Consider the following 21,370-nt stretch of genomic DNA (forward strand, 5'->3'; position numbering starts at 1 on the left):
TAGTTACCGGGCGAACATAGGTACTGTCTTTAACTTTGACCTCGGCAGCTCGAACAACGCCATCAATCCCTGGGAAAACTTTGGCAATGGTACCCACAGGCCAAAGGCCTCTAGGCAAGTTACAGTCCACAATCATAACAGCTTGTCGCACAGCCATGTTGTCAGTGGACTTCCTCCATTTCTGTCGGAGTTGCAGTCCTGGGAGGTAGTTCTGTATGAACCGCTTCCAGAAGTGGTCACTGATGACCTGACTGTGCCTCCATCTTCTGTTCGAAAGAGTGCCTGAGGGGCCGTAAACTGCCCGGGGTAGTGCCGAATCATGCCGCCCCATCAAGAGAAGATTTGGTGTGATGGGATCTGGGTCAGCTATGTCAGCCGATGCATAGCCGAGCGGCTTTGAGTTCAAAATGCCCTCAACCTCTATGAGAGCAGTGAGTACGACTTCTTCCGCCACAACTTGGTCCTTCAGGACTACTTGCAGAGCTGACTCCACTGCTCTGATTTCCCTTTCCCATGCTCCTCCGAAATGAGGAGAGTGTGGGGGATTGAAGCAGAAGTTGATAGTCTGCTTGGCCAGTTGCTGCTTGAGGTCTGGCTCCATGTTTTCAAACGCCGTTTGGAGTTCTCTGTGCCCACCTCTGAAATTGGTCCCTCGATCCGACCACATCTCGTATGGCTTTCCTCGGCGTGCAATAAATCTGCGTAATGACATAAGGAAGGAATCGGTGTCAAGACTAGGGAGGAGATCAAGGTGCACGCATCTGGTTGTAAGACACTTGTAGATAATTCCCCAGCGTTTCTCTCTTCTACGACCTATCTTTATCGTGTATGACCCAAAACAGTCTACGCCCGTCGACCAGAACGGCGGCTTATAGAGTCTCAGCCGTGATGAAGGTAAGTCAGCCATTTTGGGTGTAGAAGGTGAGGCGCGCCATCTCCTACAGTCCACACACTGGTGCTGATGCTTCTTAATGGCTTGACGTCCTCTGAGAATCCAATAGGTGCGCCGTATTTCCGCAAACAGCCTCTCTGCACCTGGATGAAGGAGCTGGTCATCATAAGTTTTTATGATGAGCTTGGTCAGGGGATGTTCAGCTGCTAATACGATGGGATGAATACTGTCTGGATCTAAGTCGGCAGCTCGACGGAGGCGGCCTCCGACTCTGATGAGACCGGTAAGACTGTCATATTCAGGGGACAGCACGCTAAGACGGCTGTCTGAGCGGACTGGGTGCCCGATCTGGAGGGCTCGGGCCTCCTCTGGGAAGCTGTCAGTCTGAGCCGAGTGAAGCAGCATGGTCTTGGTTTCTAGTTGCTCCACTGCTGTAATAGGAGCGTCAGACCCGTGTTGGGTCTGGTATGTAGCAGCAATCAGCTCATCTAGCGTGGCATACTGTGTTGGATCCGGTAAAGTTGGGGATGCAGAAGCGTGCCCACAGAATGCAGTCTTCCTGAGCTCTGCCTCACTGCATGCCAGGAACTCTGTTGGCAACTTAGGCCAAGTGTCAGCAGTTTGTGACAGAAAGGGTGGACCATGTGACCAACGATTGCGGACAGTTAGGTCAGCGAGATGTTTCCCTCTGGTGATGTCATCAGCGGGATTGAGGTCAGAGGTCACATACCGCCACTGTTCAGGAGATGTCAGCTCCTGTATTTCACAGATTCTAGTCCCCACAAATACCTTATAGCGACAGGAACTAGACTGGATCCACTGCAGCACCGTTGTAGAGTCTGTCCACAGGTAGATCGATTGCAGGAGAATGGTGAGCTCTGTCTGGAGTAATTTGGCCAATTGGGCCCCTGTGAGTGCTGCGCAAAGCTCCAGCCAGGGCATTGACACCTGTTTACGTGGGGCCACTCTGGAGCGAGCCATCAGGAATGATGTGGCGATGGGCAGTTGTTGATCGATTACTCGGAGATAAGCCACAGGGGCTGTGGCTTATCTCCGAGTAATCGATCAACAACAACTGTCATATTCTGTGACGCATCAGAAAAGGCGTATGGGGCATACGCCTTTTCTGATGCGTCACAGAATATGTGAGCCTCGTATGTCACATTGCTGGAGTTGTGAGAAGGAGCGTAGCAGCGGGGAATGGTGACATGCCGAAGGTGTGACAGTTCACCTTCCCACTCAAGCCAGGACTGAAGTAGATTCCCTTCGATGGGCTCATCCCATCCTCTCTCTGTGCTCCACAGGGCCTGTACAATCAGCTTGGCCCTTGTAGTGTAGGGACAAATATAACCTAGGGGGTCATACTGGGTAGCTAGTACCTTGTACACGTTGCGCAGCGTGACCGTGGAGTAGGTTATAGGGCGGTGCTTATATCCCAGGACATCTGTCGGGCAGTGCCAGCTGAGTCCTAATGTTGACTCTTGTGGGTCGAGACCTTTGAAGTTCAGCCAAAGCTCGCAGCTCTCTGATCTAGCTGAAGCGGGCAGGTGAGCAACTACTTCGGGCACGTTGCTCGCCCACTGACGTATCTCGAATCCTCCTTGAATGAGTAAATCTCTCATTCGGTCGATGAGCTGCTTTGCCTCTTCTGGGTTGGATAGGGACTGTAAACAGTTATCCACATAGAAGGCTGTGTGGACAGAGTCACAGATGTCCTTGTGGGTGTCTTCGTGCTCCCTTGCATGTCTCTGTAGGGCGAAAATAGCACAACAGGGGCTACATGTCGTTCCAAAGGGCAAAACTCTCCACTCATATACGTCTGGGGGCCGGTCAGTTTCACAATCCCTCCACAGAAACCGTAGCAGAGGACAGTCCTCTGGGAGCAGCCGAATCTGGTGAAACATGGCTTTGATATCTCCACTCGCGGCTACAGGATGTTGGCGGAAGCGGAGTAAGACCCCCAGCAGAGTGGGCCCCAAGGGAGGTCCTGGTAAGAGGTAGTGGTTCAGGACGGCCCCCTGAAACTCAAACGAACAGTTGAAGACCACCCTAGCCTTATTATTGTGATGTACCATGTGGTGGGGTACATACCATGACTTGGAAGAGCTATGTGTCTCATCTGGGCTCAGTTTAACAACATAACCAGAATCTACTAACCTGTGGATCTCCTGGCTGTATGTGAGGGTCAGATCAGGATTCTTGGCCAGCTTACGTTCGGTGGATCTGAGGAGGCCTTTTACTGCTTCAGGAGAGACACACATCCGTGGAAAGTCCCTTCTTCTCAGCAGCGGAGTGGCGTATCTCTCGACACCGTCTACTGGGACTCTGATGGTCTTTGTCTCCAACATAGCTACCGCCTCTCTGTCCTCCTTTTGACCGTGTGACCTCCTTCTCTGTCCTGTAGGGGGGAGCATCTAGTTGCCACAAATGCTTCACATCTTGATGCAGGGCCTCTGCAGGAGAAAGGCACATGTTCAGGCACTGCAGGTCCCCCTCAGATGTAGGCATACTACTGGCCGGCCCCTGGATGGCCCATCCGAGCTTGGTGCAGATAGCTACTGGCCCTTTGGACGACCCCCGAAGGACGGGGCGGACAGGGGTGATGAGATGAGCGTTATCTGAGCCAATCAGCACCAAAGGTTGGATCTGGTTAAATCCCTCAATCTGGACTTTCTGTAAGTGAAGATACTTCTTCTTTAGCTGTTCAGCTGGACATGACTGAGTAGCTAGGCTCAGTTGTTGGGCTGTGAAGGCATGTGTTACTTTGTACCTCACTTTGGGCTTAGCCCTTGGTGACACCTGAAATGAGACAAAGCCTCCCTTCATCTGGATTACATCTCGACGGATAGTTCTCAGTGAGAGTGTTGCTTCCTCCTGTTCCAAACCTAGAGATTTAACTGCCGCTGGAAGCACAACAGTCTTCTCTGAGCCGTCATCGAGCACAGCAAATGTATCCAGTGATTTGCCCCCATAATGTAGTTGGATTGGTACTACCTTAAGCATAACACGACCTGAGTGACTTGAATAGTCTAGGTAGACCATACTAGTACTCACAGTTAGTATGTTAGGGTCCCGCTTCTTGGCCTCAACCAGGTCATGGAGCACCGACAAATGCTGGTCACCACAGGTGCTGCACGGCTTCTTCAGAGTACACTGCTCTGGAGAATGTTTACGGCCACAGCGCCAGCATTTGGCCTTCTCGGTAATCCAGGTAGCCATAGCTTTGAGGTCTAGCCTTTTGAATCCATCACAGCCATTCAGATAATGCTCTGTCCCTTCGCAGTATGGACAATAAGGTTTGAACTTCTGTTTCTTCTTAGGTTGGATTGTCGGATCTGGAGCTGTAGATTCTCCCTCCTGGTTTAGCTTGGCTTGGGCTAGATTTGGGCCGTAGTAGATGGAGGCAGATCTGTTGTGTGGCTTGAGCCCTGCTGAGGCTTTGAGTAGGTTCTTCTCTGGACGTGGCTTGTCCGGGGGCATTTGAGAGGCTTGTCTGGATAGCTGAAGGACTTGGGATTTCCGTTCGAGCCATTCTTTTTTTTTTTTTTTTCTTTTTTTTCTAAATGACATCAGAAACAGCAGTATGCGACATTACGTGATGGCAGAGCTTCAGTTCATCCTTTGTCATTTTTTTTTTTTTTTTAATAAATAGGACAGGGGGAATGAATGAGAGAGAGAGGGGGAGAGAAAGAAAGAAAACCAAAGGGGAGAAGAGACGGTGAGAAGGGGGGGGGAAGAGAGAGAAAAAAAAAAAACTCCTGGTTCACCTGTATGGAAAAAAAAAAAAAAAAAAACAGACAAACAAAAACAAACAGAGGAGACAGCAAACAACAAAGAGCAACATAATAATAGAGAAAACAAAGCACCATCACAATAAACTAGCTAGTCATAGATATCAGTATTTACTAAGTAATAAACGATATTGTGCAGCACGCAAGATAGACAGCGCACAGTGTGCTTTGAGGCAGCAGCCAAGAAAGCTTTAGTCCGCGTCTGTGAATACCCATGTGTGCATACCTGTGTGGATCAGCATGCTTGCATTCCAAAGGTTTCTCCATGTAATGATCTGCTAGGGAGTGTGGGGGGGCCACAGCCCCGTCCTCCAGGGTGTGAAGCGGGTATGGAGGAGATCAAAACTCCAGACATCCAGAGGCCCCCAGAACACAAGAGACCATGGAAGACCAACAGAGGGGCAGCCGCGCCACTGTCCCAGTAAGAGCTGAGGAGAGTCCCAGATGAGGGCTCGCCCAGCAGCCACATGTGAACCACAGTGAAGCTCGCTGGCTGCTACTTCATCCATAGTACTGAGAAGCCCGACCAGGCTGGACACCGACAGGGAGAGGTCCTCAATAGCTTGAGAGTCTCCGGCTCTAATAAGGGGGCCGTTTAATATGGTGCTAAGCTCACTTTGGACTAACTGCCTTGACTGTCCATACCTCTGCTCTAGCGCCCTCATTGCACTATTGTAGGGAGTGCGGTCGTGAATGTAGCACTTGGCTACCTGTAAGGCGCTGGGATGCTCTAGATGATCTAGTAGGACCTGATACTTGTAATCTTCTCCCAGATGTCCTAAGGTGCTGTCCAGCCCTTTCTTTAATAAGGCGAAGTCACTCTCTCTCCCCGACCGGAAGATCACCAGCTTAGGCTTTGGGATGCCATATGAAGACGCCACCATCATCTCCATCAGGTTTGGTAGAGGCGTTCCTGCTGGGTAAGTTGTGGCAACCTGTGGATTATGGTGTTCAGCAGAGGAAGATGATGAATAGTTACTTCCTGAGGGATAAGGAACATAGTACTTGCCAGCTGGATCAGGCAAAGCTTCAGGATGCAGTATGGTGGGCACAGGGCGATGAGCTTCTGTCCACTGTGATGGCTGGGTCACAGGCGCTGGTGGACGTGAAGGTTGCTGCAAGTACACAGGATTAGCTGGATGTCTGACTTGGAAGACAGGAGCAGCGGGATGTGACATCTGCTGCAGACTCATTGGGTCCACAGCCTGTGATAGCTGGTGCACTGAAAGATGAGCATGTTGTAGTGGCTGATCAGCTGGGGATGCAGAATGTGATAGCTGCACCTGGCCTGGCCTGTTTATCAGGAGCTGATGTTCCGATCGCTGATATGAGAAGGGTTCAGCAGTGCATCGTCCAGGTCTCCTGAGTGGCGTCGATGCGGCTACATAAGTGGCAGGGTGCAGCACTGGCTGAATGTGAATGCTCACTTTACGGGGAGGTGACGGAGCAGATGTTTCCACTGGCGTCGGCATGTTCGCAGGTGTTGTGGTGCCCTGCTCTGAGGGACTTACTAGCACAGTTAGTGGCTCTGTGGTATCATGTAACACCTCATTGCTAGGTTGTAGTGGTGCAACTTCTGTTATGGAGGAAATATGTTGGGGTTGTTCTAACGCTCCTGTTTCTGGGGGAAGAGGACTGCCAGGTTTAGAAGCTTGCTCCAAACGCTCCACCCGCTTTAGTAATGTCCCACGAGTTTCCTCCATAGACACTTGCAGTTGAGTCATGTGTTGGAGGACACTGCTCCAAACTGATTCCATCTTCTGCCATCTCTCATCCTCTTCATAGTCGGAGCTGCTTGAACTACTTGGAGCACACAGGAATGCAAGTAAATACGTTACTCCTCCGACACACCTCTCATCTGTGCAGAACTGCGCTGAACACGTTCCCAACCGGAAGTACAGATACCGAGGTGCATCATGGGTAACGTAGTATAAAACAGCTACAGTGAACAAGCGGACTTTTAACATCTACTATCAGCTGATGTTTGCGGGAGCCACAGCTGTAAAGCTGCTGGTCATGATATCGGTTTGGTTATCTGGTGAGAGGGAAACATGAAGATGAAACCAGGAGATGTCCTTACTGAATCATCAGAGCTGAACAGGTGATGGAGAAACAGGTTTACCTTTTAGGTGACATGAATGAGTTGAAGGGAAGTTATGAACTGTTTCTGAGAGACAAATAACACCAGGATCCTTTTTCTACGCAGCTGACAGCTGGTCACGTTGCAGGGGAGGGTCTAGCAAAGTGTTGCCAGGGGGGCAGAACGGCATTAACAGGGAGAGGGGGGCACAAAGAAATACTTTTCTTTGTTATGTCATTTAAAATGTCTCGCTTTTAAAAAATAATTATCTGAATCTTACAACAAACGATTGATAGATTGATACATATATACCATCAAAACAGTGTACATCACTGTCACAACAGCCTTTGTTTTCATTCAAAGGCTTTATGATTTTTCCTATAATGGCAGGCCAGTCTCTAGTCAAAATGCCCGGGACGATTTTTTGTCCCAGTCCAGCCCTGTATGCAGCTCATCTGCGGTCTGGTGTTGCCTACATCTTCCTACTCGGAAGTCATAATTTCCGAGTACAATCAAAAGCATCACGACTGCAGTTTTTGTGTTGGATGTAAAAAGCGCACATGATGCTGTGACGTAGGCTAGAATCATGGCCGCGGTCAACGACGGTCCAGGCGTGGGATTTCTCTTGTGGAAATATGCACATTATTATTATTTTTTGTATTGGTAGGTGGCACAGTGCACTTGTTGCAAGTAGAAGCCTGGCAAAGTTATGGAAGCAACACATTAACAAGAGAATTCTAAGTAAAACCAAAGTTACTTTCCCTAGTAACTCGTTACTTTGAAAGTAACGAGTAACTTGAAGTAACTGAGTTACTTTGATAGAAGTAACTAGTAACGTAACTAAGTTACTAATTTAAAGTAACTTACCCAACACTGGCTAACACACAGGGACAGACAACCATTCGCACTCACATTCACTCGCACATTTAAACCTAGTGGCAATTTGGATTATCCAATTAACCTATCCCCACAAGCTGCATGTCTTTGGACGGTGGGAGGAAGCCGGAGTACCCGGAGAGAACCCATGCAAACATGGGGAGAACATGCAAACTCCAAGGGTGAAGTTATAAAAGCTAATTCCACTGAAGCACAGATGAAAAAAAAAGTTAAAAACTTGCTCTTTAATAAGGACAAAGAGGGTAAAGAAAATGTATACCGTTTAGAAGATGGAACCCCCAATTTTTTTATCTTATAAATACACAGTAGGAGAGTATGTACGTCCAAATGGACGTATATTTAGGCCCTTAGGTTTTTGGATAGTTCCAGAGTTTTTCTCATTTTGCCTCTGTACACCACCACGGTGAATTTCAAATCTAATATATGACTGAAGTGCAGACGTTTGATTTAAATTGAGTGGATTCAATAAAGTATTCTGCTAACTATAAGTATTAATAATTATTCTATCAACTCCCTATTAACTTACAGCCATTTTTATACATAGTGATGCTATTTATAATCACTGATGGATGGTTTAATGATGCTACAAGTGTATTTTTCTCTTTCCAATTCATTTCTTACAGTGGGTTTTAAGGAGCGTCTTAAAAACTTTCAGCAACTGGCAGGTAATCTTTGTTTTTCCCTCTTACACTAATTAAAAACCACTGAAATAAAATCATCTTCAAATACTTTAAACAGATAAACTTTTAGCAAATGCATTGTTTATTTAATTAACACCTGTGACATTAACACATTTTCATTAATGGCTGTTGCTTTTACTTGAAACTATCATTAATTTTAATTTGTTGGTACGTCACAGCTTTTTTTTCTTCAAAGTTATATTAAATAGTAACCAATTTATAACATGAAAACAAGCATTTACATGAATAAAATAAGTCATAAACCAAACTAAGTTTTCAGGATTCTTGTTAAAAAATTGTTTCTGAATCCCAATCCAGGTTTTTATGTTGTTTAATCTCCAGAAAGAAATTCTTATCTTTGTTTCATTCTTTTGTTTTTCCAATTTAGAAAAAAACAAAGATGGACCTCATGTGGTCACAAGAAAGCCTTCTTTTTTAAACGATGAAGGACAACTGGATAAGAAAGTCAAGAGAGGTCAATTGGAAGAACATACCGAGGCCACACAGCCTGATCTGCAAACACAGATTCCTTCTAAAGGACCAGGTTTGAAAATTAAACTATGCCAGTTAGATTCAGAATAACTTTGCACATGAATTTTTCTGACTTATTTCTGAATGTGTCATAACATAATTCAGTTTTTAGGGATCATTTGCCAAATGAATGTCTTTTTCTTTTACCTTATTATATTACATTACATTGCCTGAGTTATTACTTGTATATATATATTTTTTGATTTTGTGTGTTTTTAATAATTTTATAGGAAATTTTATGTAAATTCTATCATCCAGGTGTCATATTTGTTGTCAGTTTATGTATTTAACCTGTTAAAACAGTGTTGCATATTGCTCGGCCTTGGAAAAACTACTTTTACTCTTAAAACAAGAATTTACACCAAATTGATAGTTTACTCTTTTTAAGGGGCAGTGTGAAATCTGAGTACAGTGTCACAAATGGCAGTATACCGTCTAGCCAACAGTTTTATTATTATTTCTCTCTTACCTTACAAGAAAGAAACAAACCAAAAAAACCCAACTTGAACCAGTGATCATGGAGAGTTACAGTAGCATTTCTTATATTTGATAGAGAAAACTGTATTTATGCAAGCACATGTTTCAAACAAATGCAACTTTTATTTTAGTGCGGTGTTCATGATTGACTATTTAAAAAAGAATCCTTAGTTTAAATCCAAAATCCCTCAAAACCCTTTAGCCATTTTGCCATTTTTACACTAGACTGCTGCAGTTTTAAATTGAGGGTTTTGTTTTTGTTTCTCATTGATTTTTTCTTTTGTTTTGGTTTTTCTTACTGATTGGTTTAGAGTTAGAGAAAGATGCAGATGATGAAGCAAAGGCCCAGATGACCCAGAATACACAGAGGGATCTAAGTCCTGGTGATGAGCACAGGGATGATACCACCTCAGATTATGTCACTGGAGAACCTAAAGAAGACACTGAAAAGGACAAAGAAGAAAATAAATCAGCTGACATGAGAGAACTGGAAGAGCTGCCAACAAGTCATGCTGAGACAGGTGCAGAAACAACACCAATGAACTACTTTTTTCCCCTGATATAAAAAAACTTGCAGTTTGAAAAAAAAAAAAAACATTTAAAATAATTAGCAAAAGTGTATCTGAAGAAAAAAATGAATCAGATGATGTTGATGATATAAGAGGCAGACAAGGGTGAAGTTCATCCATCCATTCGCTTCCGCTTATCCTTTTCAGGGTCGCGGGGGGCGCTGGAGCCTATCCCAGCTGTCATAGGGCGAGAGGCAGGGTACGCCCTGGACAGGTTGCCAGTCTCTCGCAGGCTAACACCAGTGTTGGGACTAACGCGTTATTAAGTAACGCGTTACAGTAACTACGTTATTATTGTGGTAACGAGCACGGTAACTAGTTATTATGCCAAAATCAGGAACGCGCTAGTCGTTACTGGGATTTAGATAGGGTCGTTACTCGTTACTTCGTGTGGTGGCTATCGCAGAGCTTCCACAGATTCAGTAACATTAGCAAGTGGTGGAGGCCAGCAGGTGGATGAGAGAAAGGGGAGGCAGGAGGAGGAGCAGAGACCCGAGGCAGCCGCTGGTCCGAGTGTCAGGTGAACTGAACTTCAGGTAAGAAGTTATGACCTGCAGTCTATCTGAGTCAGATATAAACCAAGTTTAGGTGGAGTTTATTTTCGTTATTCTGACTTTTTCCGTACTGCGTACTAGCTAGCATGACGGAGTTTCTATACAGCTTGGTGGGTGCTATGAAGATGTTGAACTTTATTTTGTTCATAAGGTGAATTATTAGTTTCCAACCGTCCCGTAAAAAACAGAATCGTCTCGTGTTCAGAGAAAATATTATGCGTTTTTGTCCTGGACTTCAGCTACAATGAAAAAGACACAAAGCTGGAGTTATTCTGTGTCTTTGCTGCACAGCTTCCTCTTCTTCTCTCATTCTCTCCCCTCCCTCTCCTGTTTCTACTTCAATCATGAAACTGATCAACGGCTTTTCTCTCTTGTTTGTTTATCGCCCACTTTGCGCCAGAAAGAAACCAGCTGATGTCGCGCTAAACAGCAGCAGCATGTTTAAGCTTGATCAGCTGTTGTTAGAATTTATTTAATATTAATTTCTACTGTAATGTATGTTTGCACTGATTGCCGATCACACTTCAACTGAGTCGTCCTCGGTCAGAAGGAATGGTACTCCACAGTGATGTAGTTCAAATAACTTTACTAAGGAGGTGGCAGATGACATCAACAGGATGTACAGCGTTGGTAGGGAGGCATTACAGTATTCACATGCAGGTAAAGGGGGTGTGAGTGTGTATATGGGTGTGTGTGGTCATCTGTAACAGAAAGAACAAACATTTGTATTAACCACTATGGATAGCAGTGTACCCCTTATACAGTACTGTGGGTTTCCAGCGTAATGTTACACAATCTGCCATAACCTCATGGCCACTAGATGGCACCCTAAGACCATAAATGAATTTCTGGCTCGTATATACATTGGCAAACCAGACCTCTGCAGATTACAACGCTTTAGAGAATAAACATAGTAAATAGTTACATCCACCTACAACCACAATGCTTGACAGTAAGTCGTATATAGAATGAAATATGGGCTGAACACAAGGCTGCCTATAGTAGGCCAAAAAAACCCGCATCTTAGCGATAGCAACGGGACTAGCTTCTTACGTAGCAAATTACACAGATAAAGTCAAACAAGCATCACTCTCATCTTACAATACTCACATGGTAAGCACGCACACAGTATTAACTCACACAGGAATGCAAGTAAATACGTTACTCCTCCGACACACCTCTCATCTGTGCAGAACTGCGCTGAACACGTTCCCAACCGGAAGTACAGATACCGAGGTGCATCATGGGTAACGTAGTATAAAACAGCTACAGTGAACAAGCGGACTTTTAACAGCTGCCCCTGTATTTGTAGGCAAATACACTCCCGCTAGAGTCCTTCTATTTTGAAACAGTGTCATTTGAGTCCTCAGGAACTTTGGGAAGTTCCACCAGCTTAGTTACCTGGCGAACATAGGTACTGTCTTTAACTTTGACCTCGGCAGCTCGAACAACGCCATCAATCCCTGGGAAAACTTTGGCAATGGTACCCACAGGCCAAAGGCCTCTAGGCAAGTTACAGTCCACAATCATAACAGCTTGTCGCACAGCCATGTTGTCAGTGGACTTCCTCCATTTCTGTCGGAGTTGCAGTCCTGGGAGGTAGTTCTGTATGAACCGCTTCCAGAAGTGGTCACTGATGACCTGACTGTGCCTCCATCTTCTGTTCGAAAGAGTGCCTGAGGGGCCGTAAACTGCCCGGGGTAGTGCCGAATCATGCCGCCCCATCAAGAGAAGATTTGGTGTGATGGGATCTGGGTCAGCTATGTCAGCTGATGCATAGCCGAGCGGCTTTGAGTTCAAAATGCCCTCAACCTCTATGAGAGCAGTGAGTACGACTTCTTCCGCCACAACTTGGTCCTTCAGGACTACTTGCAGAGCTGACTCCACTGCTCTGATTTCCCTTTCCCATGCTCCTCCGAAATGAGGAGAGTGTGGGGGATTGAAGCAGAAGTTGATAGTCTGCTTGGCCAGTTGCTGCTTGAGGTCCGGCTCCATGTTTTCAAACGCCGTTTGGAGTTCTCTGTGCCCACCTCTGAAATTGGTCCCTCGATCCGACCACATCTCGTATGGCTTTCCTCGGCGTGCAATAAATCTGCGTAATGACATAAGGAAGGAATCGGTGTCAAGACTAGGGAGGAGATCAAGGTGCACGCATCTGGTTGTAAGACACTTGTAGATAATTCCCCAGCGTTTCTCTCTTCTACGACCTATCTTTATCGTGTATGACCCAAAACAGTCTACGCCCGTCGACCAGAACGGCGGCTTATAGAGTCTCAGCAGTGATGAAGGTAGGTCAGCCATTTTGGGTGTAGAAGGTGAGGCGCGCCATCTCCTACAGTCCACACACTGGTGCTGATGCTTCTTAATGGCTTGACGTCCTCTGAGAATCCAATAGGTGCGCCGTATTTCCGCAAACAGCCTCTCTGCACCTGGATGAAGGAGCTGGTCATCATAAGTTTTTATGATGAGCTTGGTCAGGGGATGTTCAGCTGCTAATACGATGGGATGAATACTGTCTGGATCTAAGTCGGCAGCTCGACGGAGGCGGCCTCCGACTCTGATGAGACCGGTAAGACTGTCATATTCAGGGGACAGCACGCTAAGACGGCTGTCTGAGCGGACTGGGTGCCCGATCTGGAGGGCTCGGGCCTCCTCTGGGAAGCTGTCAGTCTGAGCCGAGTGAAGCAGCATGGTCTTGGTTTCTAGTTGCTCCACTGCTGTAATAGGAGCGTCAGACCCGTGTTGGGTCTGGTATGTAGCAGCAATCAGCTCATCTAGCGTGGCATACTGTGTTGGATCCGGTAAAGTTGGGGATGCAGAAGCGTGCCCACAGAATGCAGTCTTCCTGAGCTCTGCCTCACTGCATGCCAGGAACTCTGTTGGCAACTTAGGCCAAGTGTCAGCAGTTTGTGACAGAAAGGGTGGACCATGTGACCAACGATTGCGGACAGTTAGGTCAGCGAGATGTTTCCCTCTGGTGATGTCATCAGCGGGATTGAGGTCAGAGGTCACATACCGCCACTGTTCAGGAGATGTCAGCTCCTGTATTTCACAGATTCTAGTCCCCACAAATACCTTATAGCGACAGGAACTAGACTGGATCCACTGCAGCACCGTTGTAGAGTCTGTCCACAGGTAGATCGATTGCAGGAGAATGGTGAGCTCTGTCTGGAGTAATTTGGCCAATTGGGCCCCTGTGAGTGCTGCGCAAAGCTCCAGCCAGGGCATTGACACCTGTTTACGTGGGGCCACTCTGGAGCGAGCCATCAGGAATGATGTGGCGATGGGCAGTTGTTGATCGATTACTCGGAGATAAGCCACAGGGGCTGTGGCTTATCTCCGAGTAATCGATCAACAACAACTGTCATATTCTGTGACGCATCAGAAAAGGCGTATGGGGCATACGCCTTTTCTGATGCGTCACAGAATATGTGAGCCTCGTATGTCACATTGCTGGAGTTGTGAGAAGGAGCGTAGCAGCGGGGAATGGTGACATGCCGAAGGTGTGACAGTTCACCTTCCCACTCAAGCCAGGACTGAAGTAGATTCCCTTCGATGGGCTCATCCCATCCTCTCTCTGTGCTCCACAGGGCCTGTACAATCAGCTTGGCCCTTGTAGTGTAGGGACAAATATAACCTAGGGGGTCATACTGGGTAGCTAGTACCTTGTACACGTTGCGCAGCGTGACCGTGGAGTAGGTTATAGGGCGGTGCTTATATCCCAGGACATCTGTCGGGCAGTGCCAGCTGAGTCCTAATGTTGACTCTTGTGGGTCGAGACCTTTGAAGTTCAGCCAAAGCTCGCAGCTCTCTGATCTAGCTGAAGCGGGCAGGTGAGCAACTACTTCGGGCACGTTGCTCGCCCACTGACGTATCTCGAATCCTCCTTGAATGAGTAAATCTCTCATTCGGTCGATGAGCTGCTTTGCCTCTTCTGGGTTGGATAGGGACTGTAAACAGTTATCCACATAGAAGGCTGTGTGGACAGAGTCACAGATGTCCTTGTGGGTGTCTTCGTGCTCCCTTGCATGTCTCTGTAGGGCGAAAATAGCACAACAGGGGCTACATGTCGTTCCAAAGGGCAAAACTCTCCACTCATATACGTCTGGGGGCCGGTCAGTTTCACAATCCCTCCACAGAAACCGTAGCAGAGGACAGTCCTCTGGGAGCAGCCGAATCTGGTGAAACATGGCTTTGATATCTCCACTCGCGGCTACAGGATGTTGGCGGAAGCGGAGTAAGACCCCCAGCAGAGTGGGCCCCAAGGGAGGTCCTGGTAAGAGGTAGTGGTTCAGGACGGCCCCCTGAAACTCAAACGAACAGTTGAAGACCACCCTAGCCTTATTATTGTGATGTACCATGTGGTGGGGTACATACCATGACTTGGAAGAGCTATGTGTCTCATCTGGGCTCAGTTTAACAACATAACCAGAATCTACTAACCTGTGGATCTCCTGGCTGTATGTGAGGGTCAGATCAGGATTCTTGGCCAGCTTACGTTCGGTGGATCTGAGGAGGCCTTTTACTGCTTCAGGAGAGACACACATCCGTGGAAAGTCCCTTCTTCTCAGCAGCGGAGTGGCGTATCTCTCGACACCGTCTACTGGGACTCTGATGGTCTTTGTCTCCAACATAGCTACCGCCTCTCTGTCCTCCTTTTGACCGTGTGACCTCCTTCTCTGTCCTGTAGGGGGGAGCATCTAGTTGCCACAAATGCTTCACATCTTGATGCAGGGCCTCTGCAGGAGAAAGGCACATGTTCAGGCACTGCAGGTCCCCCTCAGATGTAGGCATACTACTGGCCGGCCCCTGGATGGCCCATCCGAGCTTGGTGCAGATAGCTACTGGCCCTTTGGACGACCCCCGAAGGACGGGGCGGACAGGGGTGATGAGATGAGCGTTATCTGAGCCAATCAGCACCAAAGGTTGGATCTGGTTAAATCCCTCAATCTGGACTTTCTGTAAGTGAAGATACTTCTTCTTTAGCTGTTCAGCTGGACATGACTGAGTAGCTAGGCTCAGTTGTTGGGCTGTGAAGGCATGTGTTACTTTGTACCTCACTTTGGGCTTAGCCCTTGGTGACACCTGAAATGAGACAAAGCCTCCCTTCATCTGGATTACATCTCGACGGATAGTTCTCAGTGAGAGTGTTGCTTCCTCCTGTTCCAAACCTAGAGATTTAACTGCCGCTGGAAGCACAACAGTCTTCTCTGAGCCGTCATCGAGCACAGCAAATGTATCCAGTGATTTGCCCCCATAATGTAGTTGGATTGGTACTACCTTAAGCATAACACGACCTGAGTGACTTGAATAGTCTAGGTAGACCATACTAGTACTCACAGTTAGTATGTTAGGGTCCCGCTTCTTGGCCTCAACCAGGTCATGGAGCACCGACAAATGCTGGTCACCACAGGTGCTGCACGGCTTCTTCAGAGTACACTGCTCTGGAGAATGTTTACGGCCACAGCGCCAGCATTTGGCCTTCTCGGTAATCCAGGTAGCCATAGCTTTGAGGTCTAGCCTTTTGAATCCATCACAGCCATTCAGATAATGCTCTGTCCCTTCGCAGTATGGACAATAAGGTTTGAACTTCTGTTTCTTCTTAGGTTGGATTGTCGGATCTGGAGCTGTAGATTCTCCCTCCTGGTTTAGCTTGGCTTGGGCTAGATTTGGGCCGTAGTAGATGGAGGCAGATCTGTTGTGTGGCTTGAGCCCTGCTGAGGCTTTGAGTAGGTTCTTCTCTGGACGTGGCTTGTCCGGGGGCATTTGAGAGGCTTGTCTGGATAGCTGAAGGACTTGGGATTTCCGTTCGAGCCATTCTGAGAAGTCGTACATATTGTATGTTCGGCTGCTGCCACTGCGGATGATCCCCCGGGTGATACAGTACTCGATGAAGTTGTCCCTGTAGTTCAGAGGGAGCTTGGTAAGCAGTCTGTCCACATGTGAACCACAGTGAAGCTCGCTGGCTGCTACTTCATCCATAGTACTGAGAAGCCCGACCAGGCTGGACACCGACAGGGAGAGGTCCTCAATAGCTTGAGAGTCTCCGGCTCTAATAAGGGGGCCGTTTAATATGGTGCTAAGCTCACTTTGGACTAACTGCCTTGACTGTCCATACCTCTGCTCTAGCGCCCTCATTGCACTATTGTAGGGAGTGCGGTCGTGAATGTAGCACTTGGCTACCTGTAAGGCGCTGGGATGCTCTAGATGATCTAGTAGGACCTGATACTTGTAATCTTCTCCCAGATGTCCTAAGGTGCTGTCCAGCCCTTTCTTTAATAAGGCGAAGTCACTCTCTCTCCCCGACCGGAAGATCACCAGCTTAGGCTTTGGGATGCCATATGAAGACGCCACCATCATCTCCATCAGGTTTGGTAGAGGCGTTCCTGCTGGGTAAGTTGTGGCAACCTGTGGATTATGGTGTTCAGCAGAGGAAGATGATGAATAGTTACTTCCTGAGGGATAAGGAACATAGTACTTGCCAGCTGGATCAGGCAAAGCTTCAGGATGCAGTATGGTGGGCACAGGGCGATGAGCTTCTGTCCACTGTGATGGCTGGGTCACAGGCGCTGGTGGACGTGAAGGTTGCTGCAAGTACACAGGATTAGCTGGATGTCTGACTTGGAAGACAGGAGCAGCGGGATGTGACATCTGCTGCAGACTCATTGGGTCCACAGCCTGTGATAGCTGGTGCACTGAAAGATGAGCATGTTGTAGTGGCTGATCAGCTGGGGATGCAGAATGTGATAGCTGCACCTGGCCTGGCCTGTTTATCAGGAGCTGATGTTCCGATCGCTGATATGAGAAGGGTTCAGCAGTGCATCGTCCAGGTCTCCTGAGTGGCGTCGATGCAGCTACATAAGTGGCAGGGTGCAGCACTGGCTGAATGTGAATGCTCACTTTACGGGGAGGTGACGGAGCAGATGTTTCCACTGGCGTCGGCATGTTCGCAGGTGTTGTGGTGCCCTGCTCTGAGGGACTTACTAGCACAGTTAGTGGCTCTGTGGTATCATGTAACACCTCATTGCTAGGTTGTAGTGGTGCAACTTCTGTTATGGAGGAAATATGTTGGGGTTGTTCTAACGCTCCTGTTTCTGGGGGAAGAGGACTGCCAGGTTTAGAAGCTTGCTCCAAACGCTCCACCCGCTTTAGTAATGTCCCACGAGTTTCCTCCATAGACACTTGCAGTTGAGTCATGTGTTGGAGGACACTGCTCCAAACTGATTCCATCTTCTGCCATCTCTCATCCTCTTCATAGTCGGAGCTGCTTGAACTACTTGGAGCACACAGGAATGCAAGTAAATACGTTACTCCTCCGACACACCTCTCATCTGTGCAGAACTGCGCTGAACACGTTCCCAACCGGAAGTACAGATACCGAGGTGCATCATGGGTAACGTAGTATAAAACAGCTACAGTGAACAAGCGGACTTTTAACATCTACTATCAGCTGATGTTTGCGGGAGCCACAGCTGTAAAGCTGCTGGTCATGATATCGGTTTGGTTATCTGGTGAGAGGGAAACATGAAGATGAAACCAGGAGATGTCCTTACTGAATCATCAGAGCTGAACAGGTGATGGAGAAACAGGTTTACCTTTTAGGTGACATGAATGAGTTGAAGGGAAGTTATGAACTGTTTCTGAGAGACAAATAACACCAGGATCCTTTTTCTACGCAGCTGACAGCTGGTCACGTTGCAGGGGAGGGTCTAGCAAAGTGTTGCCAGGGGGGCAGAACGGCATTAACAGGGAGAGGGGGGCACAAAGAAATACTTTTCTTTGTTATGTCATTTAAAATGTCTCGCTTTAAAAAATAATTATCTGAATCTTACAACAAACGATTGATAGATTGATACATATATACCATCAAAACAGTGTACATCACTGTCACAACAGCCTTTGTTTTCATTCAAAGGCTTTATGATTTTTCCTATAATGGCAGGCCAGTCTCTAGTCAAAATGCCCGGGACGATTTTTTGTCCCAGTCCAGCCCTGTATGCAGCTCATCTGCGGTCTGGTGTTGCCTACATCTTCCTACTCGGAAGTCATAATTTCCGAGTACAATCAAAAGCATCACGACTGCAGTTTTTGTGTTGGATGTAAAAAGCGCACATGATGCTGTGACGTAGGCTAGAATCATGGCCGCGGTCAACGACGGTCCAGGCGTGGGATTTCTCTTGTGGAAATATGCACATTATTATTATTTTTTGTATTGGTAGGTGGCACAGTGCACTTGTTGCAAGTAGAAGCCTGGCAAAGTTATGGAAGCAACACATTAACAAGAGAATTCTAAGTAAAACCAAAGTTACTTTCCCTAGTAACTCGTTACTTTGAAAGTAACGAGTAACTTGAAGTAACTGAGTTACTTTGATAGAAGTAACTAGTAACGTAACTAAGTTACTAATTTAAAGTAACTTACCCAACACTGGCTAACACACAGGGACAGACAACCATTCGCACTCACATTCACTCGCACATTTAAACCTAGTGGCAATTTGGATTATCCAATTAACCTATCCCCACAAGCTGCATGTCTTTGGACGGTGGGAGGAAGCCGGAGTACCCGGAGAGAACCCATGCAAACATGGGGAGAACATGCAAACTCCAAGGGTGAAGTTATAAAAGCTAATTCCACTGAAGCACAGATGAAAAAAAAAGTTAAAAACTTGCTCTTTAATAAGGACAAAGAGGGTAAAGAAAATGTATACCGTTTAGAAGATGGAACCCCCAATTTTTTTATCTTATAAATACACAGTAGGAGAGTATGTACGTCCAAATGGACGTATATTTAGGCCCTTAGGTTTTTGGATAGTTCCAGAGTTTTTCTCATTTTGCCTCTGTACACCACCACGGTGAATTTCAAATCTAATATATGACTGAAGTGCAGACGTTTGATTTAAATTGAGTGGATTCAATAAAGTATTCTGCTAACTATAAGTATTAATAATTATTCTATCAACTCCCTATTAACTTACAGCCATTTTTATACATAGTGATGCTATTTATAATCACTGATGGATGGTTTAATGATGCTACAAGTGTATTTTTCTCTTTCCAATTCATTTCTTACAGTGGGTTTTAAGGAGCGTCTTAAAAACTTTCAGCAACTGGCAGGTAATCTTTGTTTTTCCCTCTTACACTAATTAAAAACCACTGAAATAAAATCATCTTCAAATACTTTAAACAGATAAACTTTTAGCAAATGCATTGTGTATTTAATTAACACCTGTGACATTAACACATTTTCATTAATGGCTGTTGCTTTTACTTGAAACTATCATTAATTTTAATTTGTTGGTACGTCACAGCTTTTTTTTCTTCAAAGTTATATTAAATAGTAACCAATTTATAACATGAAAACAAGCATTTACATGAATAAAATAAGTCATAAACCAAACTAAGTTTTCAGGAGTCTTGTTAAAAAATTGTTTCTGAATCCCAATCCAGGTTTTTATGTTGTTTAATCTCCAGAAAGAAATTCTTATCTTTGTTTCATTCTTTTGTTTTTCCAATTTAGAAAAAAACAAAGATGGACCTCATGTGGTCACAAGAAAGCCTTCTTTTTTAAACGATGAAGGACAACTGGATAAGAAAGTCAAGAGTGGTCAATTGGAAGAACATACCGAGGCCACACAGCCTGATCTGCAAACACAGATTCCTTCTAAAGGACCAGGTTTGAAAATTAAACTATGCCAGTTAGATTCAGAATAACTTTGCACATGAATTTTTCTGACTCATTTCTGAATGTGTCATAACATAATTCAGTTTAGGGATCATTTGCCAAATGAATGTCTTTTTCTTTTACCTTATTATATTACATTACATTGCCTGAGTTATTACTTGTATATATATATTTTTTGATTTTGTGTGTTTTTAATAATTTTATAGGAAATTTTATGTAAATTCTATCATCCAGGTGTCATATTTGTAGGCCTGGATATTGCTCGGCCTTGAAAAATTTATGACTCACTGCAGTTAGATTGTAAGTAATAAATGTGTAAAATAACAGGAAAATTTCTGGAAGCTCATTGCCCAGACTGTCCAGTTTTTTGTTGTTGTTTTGTTCTTTTTAACTGTAGTAATAAAAACAACCAGACATTTTTATAGTAGAAAGTTACAAAGCCATTTGTAGCACAAAATAGGCTTTCTTGCCAGAGGTCATTTTTGGGAACAACAACAAATAAAACAACTGACCTATTTCAAGATTTATAATGTCTAATGTTTCTTTATGTGCTTCTGAGTATGGCTGATCACGGTAGTATAATAAATTGCACAAAAATGAACAAGCTTAAAAACAAACAAAGAAACAAACAAAAACAGGGCTTTCAGTATTAAGGCTGCAAAATTAATGTCAGCTGTCAAATTTATGCTGAGGTTCTTTCAGGCTTTCTCTGTGAATTCTTGTACTGTTAAACACTTATTTTAAACACTTTCACTTCATTAGAGCAACATCATACTAAGTGAATCGATGCAAGTAACTAATGGGAGGAGCATTTATAGTTAACCTGTAAAATATATCCTGACCTGTAGAGTTTGTCTGTTTATGGTTTAATGTAGGGAGAGTGTAACACCATTAGATGAAACACTCAAATTTGTATTATGTGTGCTTAGCGTTGTGATGCAAAGTACAAAGTGTGTGGCAGTATGGCTGTCCTTTATTGTTTGTACTTAACGCATAGGTATTTCCTCATAACTGTAGTAGAGAAACGTTAGCATAGACCCAAGCAATTGGTTATATATTATACATATAATAATATTTTCTAGTTTTATAACTGGATTAATACACAAGTTAAAAATTGGAAGAGAGCAAAATTTAGTTGACTTTTATTTTGATTATCCATTTTAATGCAGTCTGAGGCGGTTCAGTTGAGCTTTCAAACAGACTGAACTTGCAATGCT

At 45.5% G+C, this 21,370-nt stretch overlaps 1 protein-coding gene and 1 long non-coding RNA gene across 2 annotated transcripts in view; one reads left to right on the top strand and one right to left on the bottom strand.

Moving 5' to 3' along the window:
* The window catches only part of LOC113008451 (uncharacterized), a 38,125-nt gene extending 17,445 nt beyond the window's left edge, over nucleotides 1-20,680 (top strand). Inside the window, exons 12-16 of the mRNA XM_080290333.1 lie at nucleotides 8,284-8,325; nucleotides 8,729-8,884; nucleotides 9,660-9,869; nucleotides 19,544-19,585; nucleotides 19,989-20,680. Of these exons, the coding sequence (XP_080146459.1) occupies nucleotides 8,284-8,325; nucleotides 8,729-8,884; nucleotides 9,660-9,869; nucleotides 19,544-19,585; nucleotides 19,989-20,182 (644 nt within the window). The 3' untranslated portion in view covers nucleotides 20,183-20,680. The remainder of the gene's footprint in view (nucleotides 1-8,283; nucleotides 8,326-8,728; nucleotides 8,885-9,659; nucleotides 9,870-19,543; nucleotides 19,586-19,988) is intronic.
* On the bottom strand, nucleotides 11,041-11,683 carry LOC145420918 (uncharacterized). Its single transcript, XR_013902154.1, has 2 exons — nucleotides 11,582-11,683; nucleotides 11,041-11,172 (listed from the first exon to the last, which is right to left on the bottom strand). It is a non-coding gene; the product is annotated as an uncharacterized LOC145420918 (long non-coding RNA).
* Nucleotides 20,681-21,370: the final 690 nt, after the last annotated feature.

This window comes from Astatotilapia calliptera, chromosome 16 (assembly GCF_964374335.1).
Source record: "Astatotilapia calliptera chromosome 16, fAstCal68.1, whole genome shotgun sequence".
Classification (NCBI taxonomy): Eukaryota; Metazoa; Chordata; class Actinopteri; order Cichliformes; family Cichlidae; genus Astatotilapia; species Astatotilapia calliptera.